Source organism: Pyrgilauda ruficollis, unplaced genomic scaffold (genome assembly GCF_017590135.1).
Source record: "Pyrgilauda ruficollis isolate IOZ18807 unplaced genomic scaffold, ASM1759013v1 scaffold55, whole genome shotgun sequence".
NCBI classification, from domain to species: domain Eukaryota; kingdom Metazoa; phylum Chordata; class Aves; order Passeriformes; family Passeridae; genus Pyrgilauda; species Pyrgilauda ruficollis.
Window position 1 is genome coordinate 7,126,006 of NW_024527155.1, and position 15,809 is coordinate 7,141,814.

Sequence of the window (15,809 nt, forward strand, 5' to 3'; positions counted from 1 at the left end):
CCTGCACACCCAGAGTCAGCAGTACTGCCTACAGACTCTCCTGCAGCCTTATCTATACGATCATTTTGCCTCCAGGTCAATGTGTGCATTTTAGCCCAAGCTCCTGATTTACCTGCCCTATTTCTCAGAATCACAGAAACAATTTGTTTTGAAAAGACCTCAGAGATCATCGAGTCCAATCTGTGATCAAACATCACTACATCAACTAGAGCATGGCTCTAAGTTTTTCTTAGACACCTCCTGGGACGGTGACTCCGCCACCTACCTGGACAGCCCCTCCCAGGATCTTATCACCTTCTGTGAAGGAATTCCTCCAGGTCCAACCTGAACCTCCCCTGGCATAGCTTAAGGCCCTTTCCTCTTGAGATGCTGGTGGCCTGTGAGAAGAGGCTGATCCCAACCTGGCTACAGCCTATTTTTGGGCAGTGAGCGATAAGGTCACCCCTGAACTTCCTCCTCTCCAGGCTAGACCTGGAGCTGTATCAATTTGCTATAGCTTGAGCTAAACCAAGAGGCTCTTTATGGGAATTTAGAATCACATCTTTATTAGCATTTCCTTTTTTCAGCTACTGATGAGCCCCAAAGCACAGCGTCCCGTCCCGTCCCGTCCCGGGCCGGGCCGGGCCGGGCCAGGCCAGCCCAGCCCAGCCCAGCCCAGCCCAGCGGCGGCTCTGTCGGTGGGGCCTGGCCGGGATGTGCCGCCGCTGAGCCGCAGCCTCCAACTCTCCCGCCCCGCCATGTTGGCGCTGCCCGGAGCCGGCGGGGCGGGGCGCTGCTGCCCGCCCGCACTTCCGCGGCGGCGGCGGGCGGTACGTGGTGTCCGCGGCCCGATAGGGCTGGGGAGGGACGGAGGAGAGGGGAAAAGGCGGGGATGAGGCTGCGTTCGGCGGGGCGGAGGCCTGGCCGTGCCGCGGTGGGGGTGACGCAGCGGCCTGGGGAGGCCGGGCCCGCCCCGCCGGGCCCGAGCTCGGGGGCCGCCGCTGTGGCGCTGAGGCGCCGATGCTACGGCAGGCGCCAGCCCAGCCCAGCCCAGCGGCGGCTCTGTCGGTGGGGCCTGGCCGGGATGTGCCGCCGCTGAGCCGCAGCCTCCAACTCTCCCGCCCCGCCATGTTGGCGCTGCCCGGAGCCGGCGGGGCGGGGCGCTGCTGCCCGCCCGCACTTCCGCGGCGGCGGCGGGCGGTACGTGGTGTCCGCGGCCCGATAGGGCTGGGGAGGGACGGAGGAGAGGGGAAAGGGCGGGGGTGAGGCCGCGCTCGGCGGGGCGGAGGCCTGGCCGTGCCGCGGTGGGGGTGACGCAGCGGCCCGGGGAGGCCGGGGCTGCCCCGCCGGGCCCGAGCTCGGGGGCCGCCGCTGTGGCGCTGGCGCTGAGGCGCCGATGCTACGGCAGGCGTGTGGGCTCCCTGGTATCTGGAGAGTCGGGCGAGTGTGGGAGGGAATTCCGAACGTCAAAGTGGAGCACTTTGCAAGAGAGGAGGGTTTAATGTTTACAAAGGTTCGAAGCGGATTTATTCTCTCTTCACTTCCCAGTATAGCTTTTATTGCTTTCATTTAAAAACGCATCAGGAGTATGCTTCCTGGCCTTCCTTTGCTAAGAGAGGCAGGTTCTCTCTGGAAATGTAGTTAGAATCTAGTTTTTTCTTTATAAATAAAATATAAACATTAACTCAGTGTTGTGTACCATCCATTTAGTTTCTTTGCTTGCTTATTTTGGAAAGCCTAAATCTGTGCTAGCTTTCCTTACTTTTAAAAATTAAGGTAAAACAGCTTTCCAAAAGTATGCTGCCTCATGTGGAGATGGGGTCAAGCAACATCTGTGACTTGGCTAGGAGGGAAACCTGGGCTTCAGATCAGTATGTCAGACGATGTTTTAAAGCAAGCTTTAAGTTGTCAATAGTATCAGTTGGACAAGCCATAGAGGAATTTTTCAATTCTCTTTGCATTTTGCAGTGACAGAGGAGATAAACAAAGAGTGCCAAGCTCAGACAGTTCTTCTGAGTTCAGCTAATTTGAGTAGTGTTAAAAAATGGCAGAGATTTCGTAGAAGAAAAGTTTGATAAGGATTTAGTTTTGTAAAGCTTGCAAAATGCATGCTTATGTTTTCCATAAAGAGCATTTAAAGTTTGACCAATTCATCTTCTGTGTTACAGTGATGCTGTCTACTTAATTTTCATTGATGTTGTTAAAGAACAAACTACTAAAATAAGTGTCCAACCGAGAGTTTATACTGGACTGTCAGTAGCAGAAACCAATTTGCCACAGGTTCAGTGCTTCCTCTGAATCTAGGAGTGGATGTTGACTTAACAATAATTGACAGATGGATACGATCCTATCAAGGAAATGAGCACATTTTGATGTCTAATTAGAGTTCAGGGATGGCTTTTTAAGCTTCTGTTCTTCAGCTGTTAGATATTATCTTCTTTTCAGGGAAGTGGAATCTGTTGCTAATTGTTTCTGAAAGTGAAATCAAACACCTCCAAATCGATATATATGAGCTTCTGGGAGAATTGGTATCCTGTCCAAATAGTTAAGACTTGTATTGACTGTTCAGGCTCTCAATTGTTCCTCTCTGCAATAGTTTATAGATCTTGCCAAGCTAGATGGAACATAGGAGATACTATCAAAAGCAACCTGCTTTGTCTCATTTTTTAGAATGTGGAAAACAAGGGGATGACTGATGACCTTGAAGTCAAAGTGGAAGTGTAAGACCTTAATTATTCATAAGAGGAATTTCAAGCTGTATAGCAATTTAGCTTTTACCACAGTCCCTGGATCCAAGCAATATTAGAAGGCTTTCTGCTTTTATTTTGCAGTTTACAAAAGACTTGACTAAAATCTTCAAATAATTTTGTGCAGGAGGTTTTTGATGTTCTTTGGTGATACTGGCATTGTTTTTTTCAAGCACTTCTACCATCTTCCTTCTACTTTGTTGCCTAATCACATATTCCTCTCTTTTCCTGCAGAATCCCTAAATCTTACAACAAATACCTCTGGTTTTTAAGATCTCACTGCTAAGCCAGATACATCCAAATACTAGTAAGTTTGAGTTGTTGATTTCATGTCTGTTTCATTGAGTACATTTCCATTGAGGCTTTAAGGGTCCTGCTGCCACAGTACTGAGAGGCTCAGTCTCGTGTTGTGGGATCTTGCACCTGATGTTTTGAAAGTTTGAAACAAAGTACTCAGACTTTGAGCAGCACTTGTTATCAGTGCCAGTAGAACAAATCTTATAAATATGATTTGTAGAAATGAGCTTGTAGGTCTTCAAAATGAGTGGTAGAGTAGTATAAAAAGCAAGATAGTTTTTTAAGTTCAACAAAATTCAGAATATTGGAAAGAACCTATTTTCTTCTCCATCAGGATCTCATATTTATAAAAAGCAGCTTGATACAGATCTAGAGCCCTGGTTCCCCAAATGCCAAATATTTTTTTTCTGTTTTCTTCTTATTTACTACTGGGAGTTAGGCAGGGAAACCAGTGCAACATTTAACTGGGGAGAGATTGGAAAACAAACTCTGGCTGTATTTGACTTTTTTTTTTTTTACAGTCTTCCTACAGATACAAGGTGTGATAGATGAACACACAACAGAACTGTTGTCTACTAATTCTCAGTTCCTTTATCTGGAGCCAGGACAAACTGTCAAAGTTATTCTTCTTAGACAAAAAGGACATGCCCACCCTCCCCCCTCCTTTTTTTTCCTTCAATTTCTGTATCAGTGACTTGGCAAGGAATTGAAAGCAAAGGTCTCACCTGTTAAGCAAAGGCACATAGCTGTAAGCATATAGCTATAATTTTTTATATCTCTTAATTAATTTATGACACACTGACCAGGCTAGGTAGGAGCAGAAAAAAAAATGTTCTCTTATTTGCTATAGAAAAGGCAAGGTGGTACAATAATTGTTCTGTGCAGCAGACATTTATCTCAGTTTCAGCTGTAAACGGTTGTACTTCTTTAGGGAGATTCCTTAAAAAGGAAGCTGTGAGGGTCCAACCCCCTTCTTCTGTGATACAGCTACTAAAACATGGGACAAAAAAGGTGTTTGAGACCAGAAGTAATCTCTCACAATGCACTGCTTTTGTTGCCAGAGCAGAAGCACTGCCTTAATAAGTCTGATTCTAAATGCGAGAAGATAAGAAAATGTCTTGACTTTTTTATACAAGAAAACCAAATGAAACTCTTATATTCCTCTGTTCACAAAGATTTGAACCCTTATGTTTTCAGGAGAAGAGAAACTTGACATGGGGAAAAACACCATGAGGCTTCTCTGTGCTTCCCTTTCTCTTGCCATGGTATGCTGGCTAGCTGAAGGTACCCTGTCAAAAACAGATGCAAAGAAAGGTGCTACAAAAAAACTGGAGGAAAAGGTGAGGGAAATAACTGAAATTCTTGTCTTATCTAACATGTGTAGTGAATTAATTGAACTTTGGTAAATGGTCTCTACCTCTGTTGAAACAGTGTTAATGCATTTCCGCTGAAGCTGATATAAAACTTGAAGCTGTCCTTTCCTTCAGCTTTTCTGTGTGTCACAAATGGTTCACTTCCTGAAACATACGATGTAGACTTCTGGAGCTTCATCCTCTATGGAAGTTGCAGAAGCAGGAAGTTTTTGTCCCCTCAGGGAATACACTTTCATCCCTTTGGAAACCAGGGTGGGGAACAGTAGTTTGGGCCAAGAGCTCTAGGTCATTTACTGGTGGAATGGAGCCTTGCCAATGGGAAGGCTGTATCCTGATGAAAGAGTTTAAAGAGCCTTCTAATCAGTTGTTGTTTTGCAGGCAGAAATGATTCAGTCTCTCACAATAATCAGAGCAAGCAGAGGCAGCATGCTGAAGTCTCTCTTCACTTGCCGAGCACGTTATTGTTTCCTGTCATTATGCATGTACATCTGTCAGTGTTTGTATCACTTGCTCAACATCTACCAAATCTCATTTGCAGGTAGTGAGGGTAATACAAGGTGTTAAGGCAGGCCATATCCCTAAATTCCTCACAATGAATCAATAGATGGCTTCTACATACTCACCATGGACATTTTATTAGATCTTCTCATTCTGTTTTTATCTGCTGGGTCAGTTGAAGCATCTTCCCTAAAGAAGAATGTTTAAAATCTTGACCTTCACAGTGCAGCATTCTCAGACTAAAATATATTCAGTTCAAAAGCTGTCTTAAAATTCTTGGTTTTTATTATTTTGAGGGTAACATGATGGAAAGCATTGATTAGAAAACAGAGCACCATCAGCTATCATAAATTATGTTCTTTACTCTTATAATGTCTTGGGCTTTGTTTTTTGTTTATATGCTTTTTACCCTCCAAACGTAGTAAGTTTACTAATGATGACAAATAATTTCTGAGGACTTGTATGTTTCAGTTCTAAATTGAAGTGATCTGCATAATTTAAAAGGAGTGCTCAGAGTTTAATGAAGGGATTTGTTTTTAAAGTCTGTTCTGTTGAAAGTGGCTGTTTCATATAACTGGTTCTAATAACTGTCTTCTCTCCACAGAAGCTGCATTCTGATAAAAATGTTCAGGACCGGGGATTGGTAGTTGTGGATCCAAAAGCAAAGGATATTATATTGGAACATAAAAGTTATTGCTCCAAGAAGATGAAGGAACGACATTTCTCAGGAGATGTTCTAGGATATATTACTCCTGTAAGTTGATACAGTTGATAAGTTGAATAAAATCAGTGCTTTGAATGAATATGCAGCAGAGTGTGCTAACCTGCAAGTTTGCATCCCTGTTTTAAAACTGTTTTTATATTAATGGGGGCTGCTGGTCAAATACAATCAAATAGCCAGAGAAGTATTTGAGACTTGACTTCAGGTGGGCTCAAACCCTTGTTCTCCCATCTGTCTCTTGGAGGATGTCTAGGTCCTCTAGGAGGATGTATATTGTTTTTCCTCTCCCTGGTGTTGAGCAGTGCACTTAGAGCAGGTACTGGGTGTGCAGCTGCAGTGGGAGCTGCAGGTTGTGCCTGGGTGGGAGCCCCAGGCAAGGGACTGTGGCTTGGTCCTGACCTTTCAGACAGCAAAGGGCACGGGGACCTGTGGCAGTGGCCAGGTGACCGGACACCAGGACACAGCAGGAGCCGAGGGCTCAGCAGGAAGACCCCAGACTATCACAGGCTTGGAGGATACAAAACCTGGGGGTTCCTTTGTTGGGGGTCCCTCCCCAGATGCAGCAGCTCGAGCTGTTTCTGTGAAATTGCTTTAGGGTTCCAGACATCTGGGACTCTGCCATGGGAAACCCTGGGCTGAGCCAAACCTTGTCTGACTGTGTGAGTGTGGGGTGTGCAGGGACCAAGAGGGGCACCCCTGGGGTCACTGGAGCCACCCTCAGCAGTGAAAGTTTGGAGTGGTGGGAGTGTGACTGCCAGAATGGCTCCTAGATGGTCAGACAGGGAAGCTTCCTTAATGCTGGTTTGTTTTAACAGGGATGAGAATATTCTCCTGTCAGTGGTGAGTCAGGGGAAGTTGCAGTGAAGTCAGAACAGGAGGGCTGCAACTCAAACCTGCTAAATAGACAGTAACAATTGTATGCTGCCATACTGATGTCAAACTGGATGTCTTTTGCTATCCTGTCTCCTTCAAAGCATTCTTTTTTGAATGATAAACGTTTCATCCTTTTTTTTTTAGAGGATACTTTTCACTTGTTTTTGTCTTACACTGGTCAAAAGACAAATAGGCACCCTTTAAATTTTTGCCTTTCTCAAGTTCTCTTGAACATAAATTCAGAGTCTGTAAATTCAAAACTGTGTGGGAATCTACAAGTCAGTTGCTATAGTTGAGGTGAATTAGCACAATTTGAAGATTGCCTTTAATATAGCTAGCAGAGCTTCCAGAGTACTTTCTTATTTAAATGAAAGCAATATGGCAGCAGGTTTCCTCAAATGAACGAATAGGGATCTAGCAGATGATTACATTTCTGTTAAAGAGTTTATATTGGTCAAAAGTGAAGTGAACTGTATATCTTACTTCTGAGTCTCTCACTTTTTTCCTCTCCTTTGTTTTTCAAGTGGAACAACCATGGCTATGACATTGCTAAAATATTTGGAAACAAATTTACACTAATCTCACCGGTTTGGTTACAAGTGAAGAGGAGAGGGAAGGAAAGGTTCCAGTTCACTGGTCTCCATGATGCTGATCAAGGTGTTGTTTTTTTTTCTTCAGATATGAATTGCAATATTGTTGTGGACTGAGTAGATTTGGCATACTAGATGGGTTTTGCTGGCTCTGCCACATGGTGAAGTACTTTCATCCTTCCCTTTTTTTTTGGGTTTTCTTCAGATTAAACTTCTTTCTGTCCTCACCATGTTCCACATGCGTACATTGTTTATTTGTTAAAAAATGTAAGTAGAAAGATTGGCTTTTCCACCGTGCTGTACACAAAACCCCTCTCAAAAAAATGAAAGGGCAAAGATTCTGTACAAGGAAAAACAGTCTTTGGTGTTGCATTGTGCAATTATTTACCTGCTGTGGGTTTTGTTTTTTTTTTTTCTTTGCAAAAACCTTTTGGCGAATTTGTTTAGAAAGGGAAGATAAATTTAATTTGAAGAGAATTTTTTCCCTTCATTGTGAGGAAAGTGGCAGCAAGATTAAATTTCAGCTAGTATGTACTAGTTCGTGCTTTTGAAGTAGATTGAATGTGAAATTTCATTTGAAATAGGTATAATTCTTACCATGTTAGTGCCTACTAACAAATTCATCCTTGTGCAATAACTGCCAAGAGGAGTGAATGGGACATTTTAAAGTACCATCTGAAAAAATCAGACATTCCTCCCAGGTGATGCCTACTGGCTACAGAAGTGTTGTTCTGAGTAGGCACTAGGGTAGCTTCCATAGTGAGGTAGAACTAAGCAGGGAGAGGCTGGGTGGAGACTGTTTTAAGGCTGTAGTGAATGCTGTGGTGCAGGTTCATGGCTTCAGATCCTGTGCATCACAGGATGTCTGGGTGGATTATGAACTGCTAGTCTGTGGCAGGAAGATGTGTATAATGAAGCTATGCTACATCATTTGAAGAATGTTTGGAAATATGTTATCATTGTCAACGTCATTTATATTTTATCAGCTGTCTCACTTGATACTGTTTGACAGGCTGGATGAAAGATGTGAGAAAAACCTCCAAAAACATAAAAATAGGTGAGCCTCTGGTTTATGTTTGTTTGCTTGCTTTTTATCTTCTTTAGCTGCTAGGAGAAGAAAGTTAAGCTTTCTTCCAGGTCTGTATGGGAGGAAGGAAGATTACCTTAGCACAGCTGTATGAAGAAGATGTCTGAGAAGAAAAATTAAAGCAGTTAATTGTAGATAGTTAAGTAACTGAAGTGTTGGGCCTCTTGATGCCTTTATGTTTTGCCTTAGCTTCTTGTCTGTGAATAAATCCTGGGTTACAGTGCCCTCCATGGAGCAATACTAGTATATAACACTGTGTGCCTCCCTGGGGAAAGAAGTCTTCAAACTTGTTGCTTGGGGTTCTGTATAGTTAAAAAGAAAAAAAAAAATCCAAATCTGAGTCAGTCAGTCAGACTTTCCTGCATGATAGAAAAATCCTGCTTTGTCTCTTCTCCCCTTGAAGCTGGGAACTCATGGGATGTGCTGCATTGTGTGTCTTTAGGGAAAATGGCAAACATTTCTGTAGAGATTCTGCTGTGCTAGACTTCTTACATTTGTCTATAGCAAGAATTCTGTGGAACTGTGAAATGCTTCTTGATTCAGAAGGGAGTATGAAATTGAAATGTATTAGAAAAATTGAATTCTCAGTCAGATGTTTTAATGTACTTCAGCTGCCAGAGGATAAAGCCTTTGAAATCTCTTTATACTCTTCTAAAACACTCTTTTACAACCAAGGTAGTTAGAAAGGGCTTAGACATAGCTCCATAAAATCCATTGCCTTTTCCTGTGGGCATGATTGTCGACTGTTCCAACAGCAGTTTTCCTGTCTATTTTTTTAAGGTTTTGTGTTTTTAAAAAAAAAATTTACACAAGCTCAAATGCTTTCCAAAAGTGAAAATTTGTCTTAAGGCATTGAATTGAGTAGAAGAGTGAATAATGCAGGGCTATGTATGAAGTAAATTAGAGTTTGAGGTGAACTCTTCTGCATCATTATTGTGGTAGAAGAGATGTACAACTTAAAGATTGGTGTCTTGTGTTGTTGCTGGTTTAAGACTCTACTTGAGGCCCTGACTGGTAGTTCAGTTGAGATGGTTCAATCAAATGAAGGCATCTTGTCTTAAAACTTGCATCAGTGCTGATCGTTAACTAAACTTAAATTGAAGAAGAATGTTCTACAGTGTCAGTTAATCTATGCTGCTGAAGCTGATCAGAGTGAAAAAGCAATTATCTCAGTCATGGGATGTGATTTTTAGTGGCATCTCTGCTTGTATCTGCTGTATTCTGTTTCTGCAGAAACATTCCAGTGTACATAATAAATTTCTTATTTTCTCTACTGATTGACAACTTTGCCTGATAGTGCCTCGAATTTTGTTTGATGGCTGGACTTACCAAGATTTTGAGAGTGTTTTTGGCAGTGAAGATGAGATAGAGGAGCTTTCCAAGAACATGGTTCTGCTAGCCAAGGTAAAAAAACCCCTATTTATGATGCTTCTAAAATAGTGAGATGATACTTGATTCCTTTTTTAATAGATGGTTTCTCATTTCTTGTGATTTTGCATTCTATGAAATAAAATTTGCTCAAAGCAATAATGAGGCAGGATTCTTGATATCTTGTCTTAGTATGTGTCCAGTTCTTGTAAATATGAAATGTAGCAACACTTTAGTGCAGATGACTACGAGTCTGACATGAGACTGCATCAGTCTGATTGACAAAACCTTCTTATCATTGGCAGCTGCAGTCGTGATTTTTGCCTGCTTTAATTTTCTTTTAATTTCTATTAAAATATAATTATTGAGCTGTGGCTAAACTGCTTAGTGGTATTTTCTGATAGGCAGAAAAAGGGTCATGGGTGCAATGAGTGCTGTTTTCTGTACAGGAATGCATTCAGGCTCAGTGTGGTAAAGCTAAGGAGCCACTTCTAATACCAAGAATCACTCACTAGATATGTGTTATTGAATAGTTTTCCTCAGGTTTGATCAACCAGTTTCCTCAAAATGTTAAGAGACTAGGGAGAGGAGAAAATTTTGCTGAGGTTTCTGGACAACCCGTTTCCTAATGGCTTGAGAGCTATCCCATGTGTGAGAATAGAAAAGCTGCACCCAAAAGACATTAAACATTAGTGGTTGATTCATGGCAACCTGTTTATTTATTGTTAGAATAAGAGTTCTCACTTGCTACATGATGTAAAGAAATCTTAGAGTGCTCTAGAGGAAGTTGGATTTATAGTTAAACTGCATAATTTCTTAACATTTTTAACTGATATGTCGATTTTAGGTCCTCAGTAACACTTGACCTCTTAAGGATGTCAACTCAATTACAACAGTATCCTTGATCATGCTAGCAATAAATTATCAAAAGAGAGACTAATTGTGGGAGATACTTGGAATCATGTCTGTGGCGAATTAGCATTTATGTCTTCAGACTCAAGAGATAAGGAGTTTTTTCCCTGATATACAAGTAAAAGTGTGTCAAATTATTTCCTTAACAACCACCTTTCATTAGTGTCTGTCTATTGGCTTTTTCTATAAAAGTAGATATAATGGATAACTAATAGAGATTTTCAACTTTTGCATGTTTGTGTTTGTTAAATGATTTTAAATTTTCTTGGACTTCTCCATGAAATTATGTGTTAAAGATGAATCTGGTGTAAGAATACAAAGCATGTTCAATCCGTAATAGTGAAAGAAAAATAACTGCATGGTCATTAACTGTGTGTTGTTGACAATTCTCTTTATTTAGAGTGAAAATTTTGATGGTTTTGTAGTTGAAGTGTGGAGTCAACTGGGAAATCAAAAGCAAACGTAAGTATAAATCTCTAGGAAGCAATTCCTAAAAATCAGCTTCTTTAAACCATCCTTTTAATTTGTCCATGTTGATTATGTCTTTATAAATAAATACACTTAATTCCAGAGCAACTGAAGGTTGTTCTGCTTGTCTTACAATGAAGTAGAGGGGTTTACCTCACTACATGAGATCAAAGACTACATCATAATCTTCACAGTGGGTTTAGCAGGCCATATTAATCTTTCATTCTTGAGTTTTGCATGATGTAACTTGTATGAGGACACAGAGGGTACCTTGGTTGCACACTCACTCCCACATTGGCACTGGCCTTTATCATAACAGTGTTTGGTTTGGGTTACTGGGTGAGGCTTGGAACAATGTGATACTTTCAAGACCTAAGGCAAGCACCAAACTCCTGCTTCACAAGGAAACGGCACAATATGGTGGCGAAATTAATGATTCAGTGCAGGAATCTGAAGATTTTGTGTTAGTTTCTCAGGAAATTCAGGCATCCATTTCTCTAAAGCACAGTGTTGCTTACAGATCTCTGTTGCCTAAAATTTCTGTTGGAAAATAGCTTCAAGAAAGCTGCAGAGAATGCAGACTTCATTATGGAAGGCTTTCACCTTTCAAGAAGTGGTTACTTCAGATTATACTGGTTAGGGCAAATGCTGCTGACTGATGGCATATATTAGTTACTTCTCGAAATGAGTGTGCTATTAGCAGTCCTACCTTTTCCCTATAAAATTAAGACTTGGGAAAAAAAATGGAAAGTGCAGAATCTTTTTAAATGGCTCCATCAATTGCCCTGCAATGAGTAATCCTTCAGCTATATGCTCTTGCTTATAATTAGGTAATTTGCCAGGTTGTTCCTAAGAGCTTACCTGTATCCTGAGCTCTGAACCTAGTGCAGTGTCTTAATAAAGTAGTCAAGAAGGTGACTGAAACAATTAGTAACTTCCAGTCAGAAGTGGGTGGTAGTGGTCATTTTATTTACTGTGCTTACTGTATTTGAGTAAAATCACTAGTTTTACTATTAGTTAACGCAGATATAAGACAGACTGTGTAACTGTCATTGTAAGACTCACTGAAGATCATTTTAAACACACTGGCATGAAGGTGCTGTATTGAAAATGAAACACATGAGCGAAGTATACTTTTCTATTAGCTCCAGGGTGAGTGGCATGGTAAAAATACTGCTCTCTGCCAGGAATAATGTTGGTTTAAAGCGGTGTTGTTTCACAGAATTGCAGAATAAGCTGAGTTGGAAGGGATCCGCAAGGATCATTGGGTCCAGCTCCCATTCCTGGACAGCACCATCCCCAGGAGTCACACCATGTGCCCCAGTCCAAAGGCTTCCTGAAGTCTGTTAGTCTGTGAGCGCTTCCGTGGGGAGCCTGTTCCAGTGCCCAAGCACCCTCTGGGTGGAAAACCTTATTCTAATATCCAACCTAAACCTCCCCTGATGCAACAACTGTTACCAGAGAAAAGCATCAGTGTTTGCCCCTCCTCTTCCCCTCAGGAGGAAGCTGTAACTGGAATGAGTCTCCCCTCAGTCTCCTGTTCTCCAGGCTGAACAGACCAAGTGACCTCAGCTGCTACTCACACGGCTTCCCCTCAAGGCCCTTCACCATCCCCATGGCCCTCCTTTGGACACTCTCTAATAGCTTTATGTCATTTTTATATTGTGGCACCCAAAACTGCCCCCAGCACTTGAGGTGAGGCCACCCCAGTGCAGAGCAGAGTGCGAAAATCCCCTCCCTTTTCTGGCTGGTGATGTTGTGCCTGATGCCCCCCAGGAAAGGGTTGGCCCTTCTGGCTGCCAGGGCCCTGCTGAGTCAGATTCAACTTCCCACAGACCAGGACCCCCAGGTCCCTTTCTATGACACAGTTTATCTAACTGGGTGCTGGACATTTTGTCCAGGACACTATGAAAAACAGGTGTCATAAAAACTGTTAGTAGTACAGGAGATAATGCTGTTGAGTTGCCTCAGACTTCAGTTACCTGAGGGTTACTTAGGGGAAGCACCACCTCCATTCACGATCTGTTTGTTACTCATAGACAGGAGTGGGAAGTATTTTCCATAACTTCTGGGAAGGAAAGGGTTATTCTCATGCTGTATAATGGGAACTGGATCCTTTTCTCTGAGTTGGTAATGCATAATCATATGTGGCCACTGTGAACAACACTTCAGGATTATCCTAACTTAAATGTGAGATTGTTTGCCACAAAAACATAAACATAAGTTAGAAACTGCAGGTTTTCTTCCATTTCAAGACCTGATCTAAGTGCTTCATTGGAAACTCATCAGTGGGTTTTTCCTCCTTTTATTGCTGTGTCCCTAGAAATGGTTAGGGTGTTTAAGTTGAACAGTGCCTTGGGTTGGGTTTGTAGCATTCTAAATTATGCCAATTGAGGCAGAAAAGCTGAAGCTGGGCTCAGTGTGCAGTTACAGCTGTTTTGTGAATGTAGGAGACTCCCATCATTACATGGTAATTTTGTCTTATGATGCTTCTAAGTTGTGGGACCGTTGTCTTCATTTTGAGGTTGTGTTTCCTATCACTAGCTTTGAAACTCAATGGCTTGGCTATAAAGTGCCCAGGAGTTCTCCCTAATGGTGTTTTTTGGCGGGAACAACTTCTTAGAACAGATCTTAAGGTGCAAAATTAAGTTAATTTATTACGTTAGCAAGCCTGTATTTTTATTGCACTTTGAGTGCTGTTACTTTGGGATCAATTAATTTCATTTTGAGTAGGAGAGCAAAGTTTTTTCAGGGTAAGCATGTTTGGTCTTTTGCTTCGCTTGTTCCTGTCGGAAGAGTTGGAGCAGCGCAATGCCTCCTTTAGCCCACAGTGTGGCAATATTGTAACGTGAGTCGCGCCTGATATTCCCTCGGTTTGTGTCTTTCGAGAGTGGTAAACACCGGTCGTAAAGCAAGTTCTTAACCTTGGAAAGGTGGGGATTAGTTCGCAGGAGATGTCAGCACAGCGGTGAACCCTAATCCTTTGGAGAGGTGAAGTGCTTGTAGGATGGTATTTGTGCATGCTCCAAATAAAGCATCTATCGTAACTGTTAGGTGAAGTGTAGTCTTTTCTGGTTCAGATCCTTCAAGGTCAGATGTCTGGAAGTAGCTTAACCTGCTTCTAGTTAAAGGGACAAAAGATCATAATGATGCTCCTGGGAACAGGTATTTTGCCTTCAATCTACTTTCAGAGCAGTCTGACAGTACATGGAGACCTGCCTAGCTAATACAGTTTGTTCATGTTATTTAATGTGAACATGTTTTAGTTTAAAATAAAATAAAATTTAAAAATCCCTTTTTTTCCTGACATATAAGGGATAATCTCATATAAGCAGTTAGCAACAGGTTATTGAAACTCAGCACAGGGGCATAAAAATGCATGGGTATACGCTGCAGCTGCCAGCTTGCTTTATGCAATTTTAGAGCAGTGGTGTCGATCTAGAAAAAAACATTTCACAGAGAGTCATTAGTATTTTCATTTTTCAAAACCTAAATTAAGTGCGTACCTAGCCATTAAAATAATAAATGGCATTCAATTATTTTATATATTTCATATATCTGTGTTGACGGGAAAGCTATGGAAATTAATCCTGTGATATTTTTAACTGTGTTATGGAAAAGATCTGTGATCCCATCCAATGCACTGCCTTAGTAGTGCAGGAACACTTGATATACCACTGTTTCTTTATCCAGCTTAAAATGACAGTGGGGGGATTTGCTTATAGAAATTTGTGCCTGATACAGTGTTTCAGCTACAAAATCAGCATCCACTCTGAAGACAATGTGCAGTGATACTTTCTGGCAGAGTGCACCCAGAAGCAGGTGAGTCTGCAAAAGAATCTGAAAACCTGATAATTAGTGTCCTAACTCACCAAGAAACTGGGCTATGATTTAAAAACTACTTCATATATCAGAAAGCTGGATTAATTGCAGCTGAAAGTCTCTTCTCAGTTGACCTCAGGTGAGTAAGTGTCCCCATGAGATACCTTTTTTCAATAGCTGAACCTGAATATTGGATGGCATTTTCAGAACACATGTTCTCCCTTGATGCTGGGGCTTTAAAATTGCCTAAAAGCTTTGTGATGCTTAAATTATGTAAGAATCTTTATCTAACAGGGTAACAGTGCTAGCTCTTCAGTAACACATAAATCCTGTGACCAGCCTCTTTAAGAACCTGTAATCACTGAGCACTTTTAAAATTAGGGAAACTTCTACATCTCTCTCTCAGCCCTTTGCAGGTTTCTAGAAAACCTTTCTTTTTTGTGGTACTCAAGTCAACTTTAGAAATGAGTGAAAATTTTTCCCTTGATGCCCAAGGAGTTATCTAAGAGTCTTCAGTTTCCTGTTTATTCTAGCTGGCATCACAGATGAGGTGAAATGTTGCTAAGAAGTTATGTTGCTGGCATCCACTAAAACATGAAATCCTGTGGTTTCAGGCTCACTTAATATCTTCTGTTTTATGTCTTCTGAAGCAGAACTAACTCAAGCTAGTTTGGGTTTTTCTAGAGCAAAAAATTTTTCAGTCATTCTGGTTTGGGGTTATAGAATTGTTCTGTAATGCTTAGCAGACTAAAGTCTTAAATTATATAAGTCCTTTGTGCTACTTTATTTTGCATATTCGTTAAATGTTGGTTTATCAACATTATCAAGTTTTATAAGAGAATTATGTGCCTGAATATATCTGCCTGCTGTTTCCTGAGCAGCCTCTTCTCTGGCTGTTCACATAGGAGCCTTGGTGTCTCGAATCCTACACAGCAACGCATGCTGTGTATATTTTCACGTGTTTAAAATAGCATTTTAGGGTCCTCTGTTTAGGTTCTTAATTTTAGAAATAACACCTGTTCCATCTGAAGAACCTGAATTGCTTTGGTAAGTCTTTGTGGGCCTGTTTTGGGG

The 15,809-nt window shown here is 41.6% G+C and overlaps 1 protein-coding gene across 4 annotated transcripts in view; it reads left to right on the forward strand.

The window, feature by feature from the left end:
• Positions 1 to 778: 778 nt before the first annotated feature.
• Positions 779 to 15,809, forward strand: part of CHID1 (chitinase domain containing 1) — a 96,198-nt gene continuing 81,167 nt past the window's right edge. For 2 of the 4 annotated variants that reach the window (XM_041481176.1, XM_041481173.1), the window contains exons 1-8: positions 1,307 to 1,492; positions 2,961 to 3,033; positions 4,221 to 4,363; positions 5,499 to 5,648; positions 7,013 to 7,145; positions 8,091 to 8,135; positions 9,463 to 9,569; positions 10,846 to 10,907. In XM_041481176.1, coding sequence (XP_041337110.1) covers positions 4,238 to 4,363; positions 5,499 to 5,648; positions 7,013 to 7,145; positions 8,091 to 8,135; positions 9,463 to 9,569; positions 10,846 to 10,907 — 623 coding nt within the window. In that variant the 5' untranslated portion in view covers positions 1,307 to 1,492; positions 2,961 to 3,033; positions 4,221 to 4,237. Of the gene's footprint in view, positions 810 to 1,111; positions 1,180 to 1,306; positions 1,493 to 2,960; positions 3,034 to 4,220; positions 4,364 to 5,498; positions 5,649 to 7,012; positions 7,146 to 8,090; positions 8,136 to 9,462; positions 9,570 to 10,845; positions 10,908 to 15,809 lie in introns of those variants that run through there. The other 2 variants (XM_041481174.1, XM_041481175.1) reach the window with 2 other exon arrangements.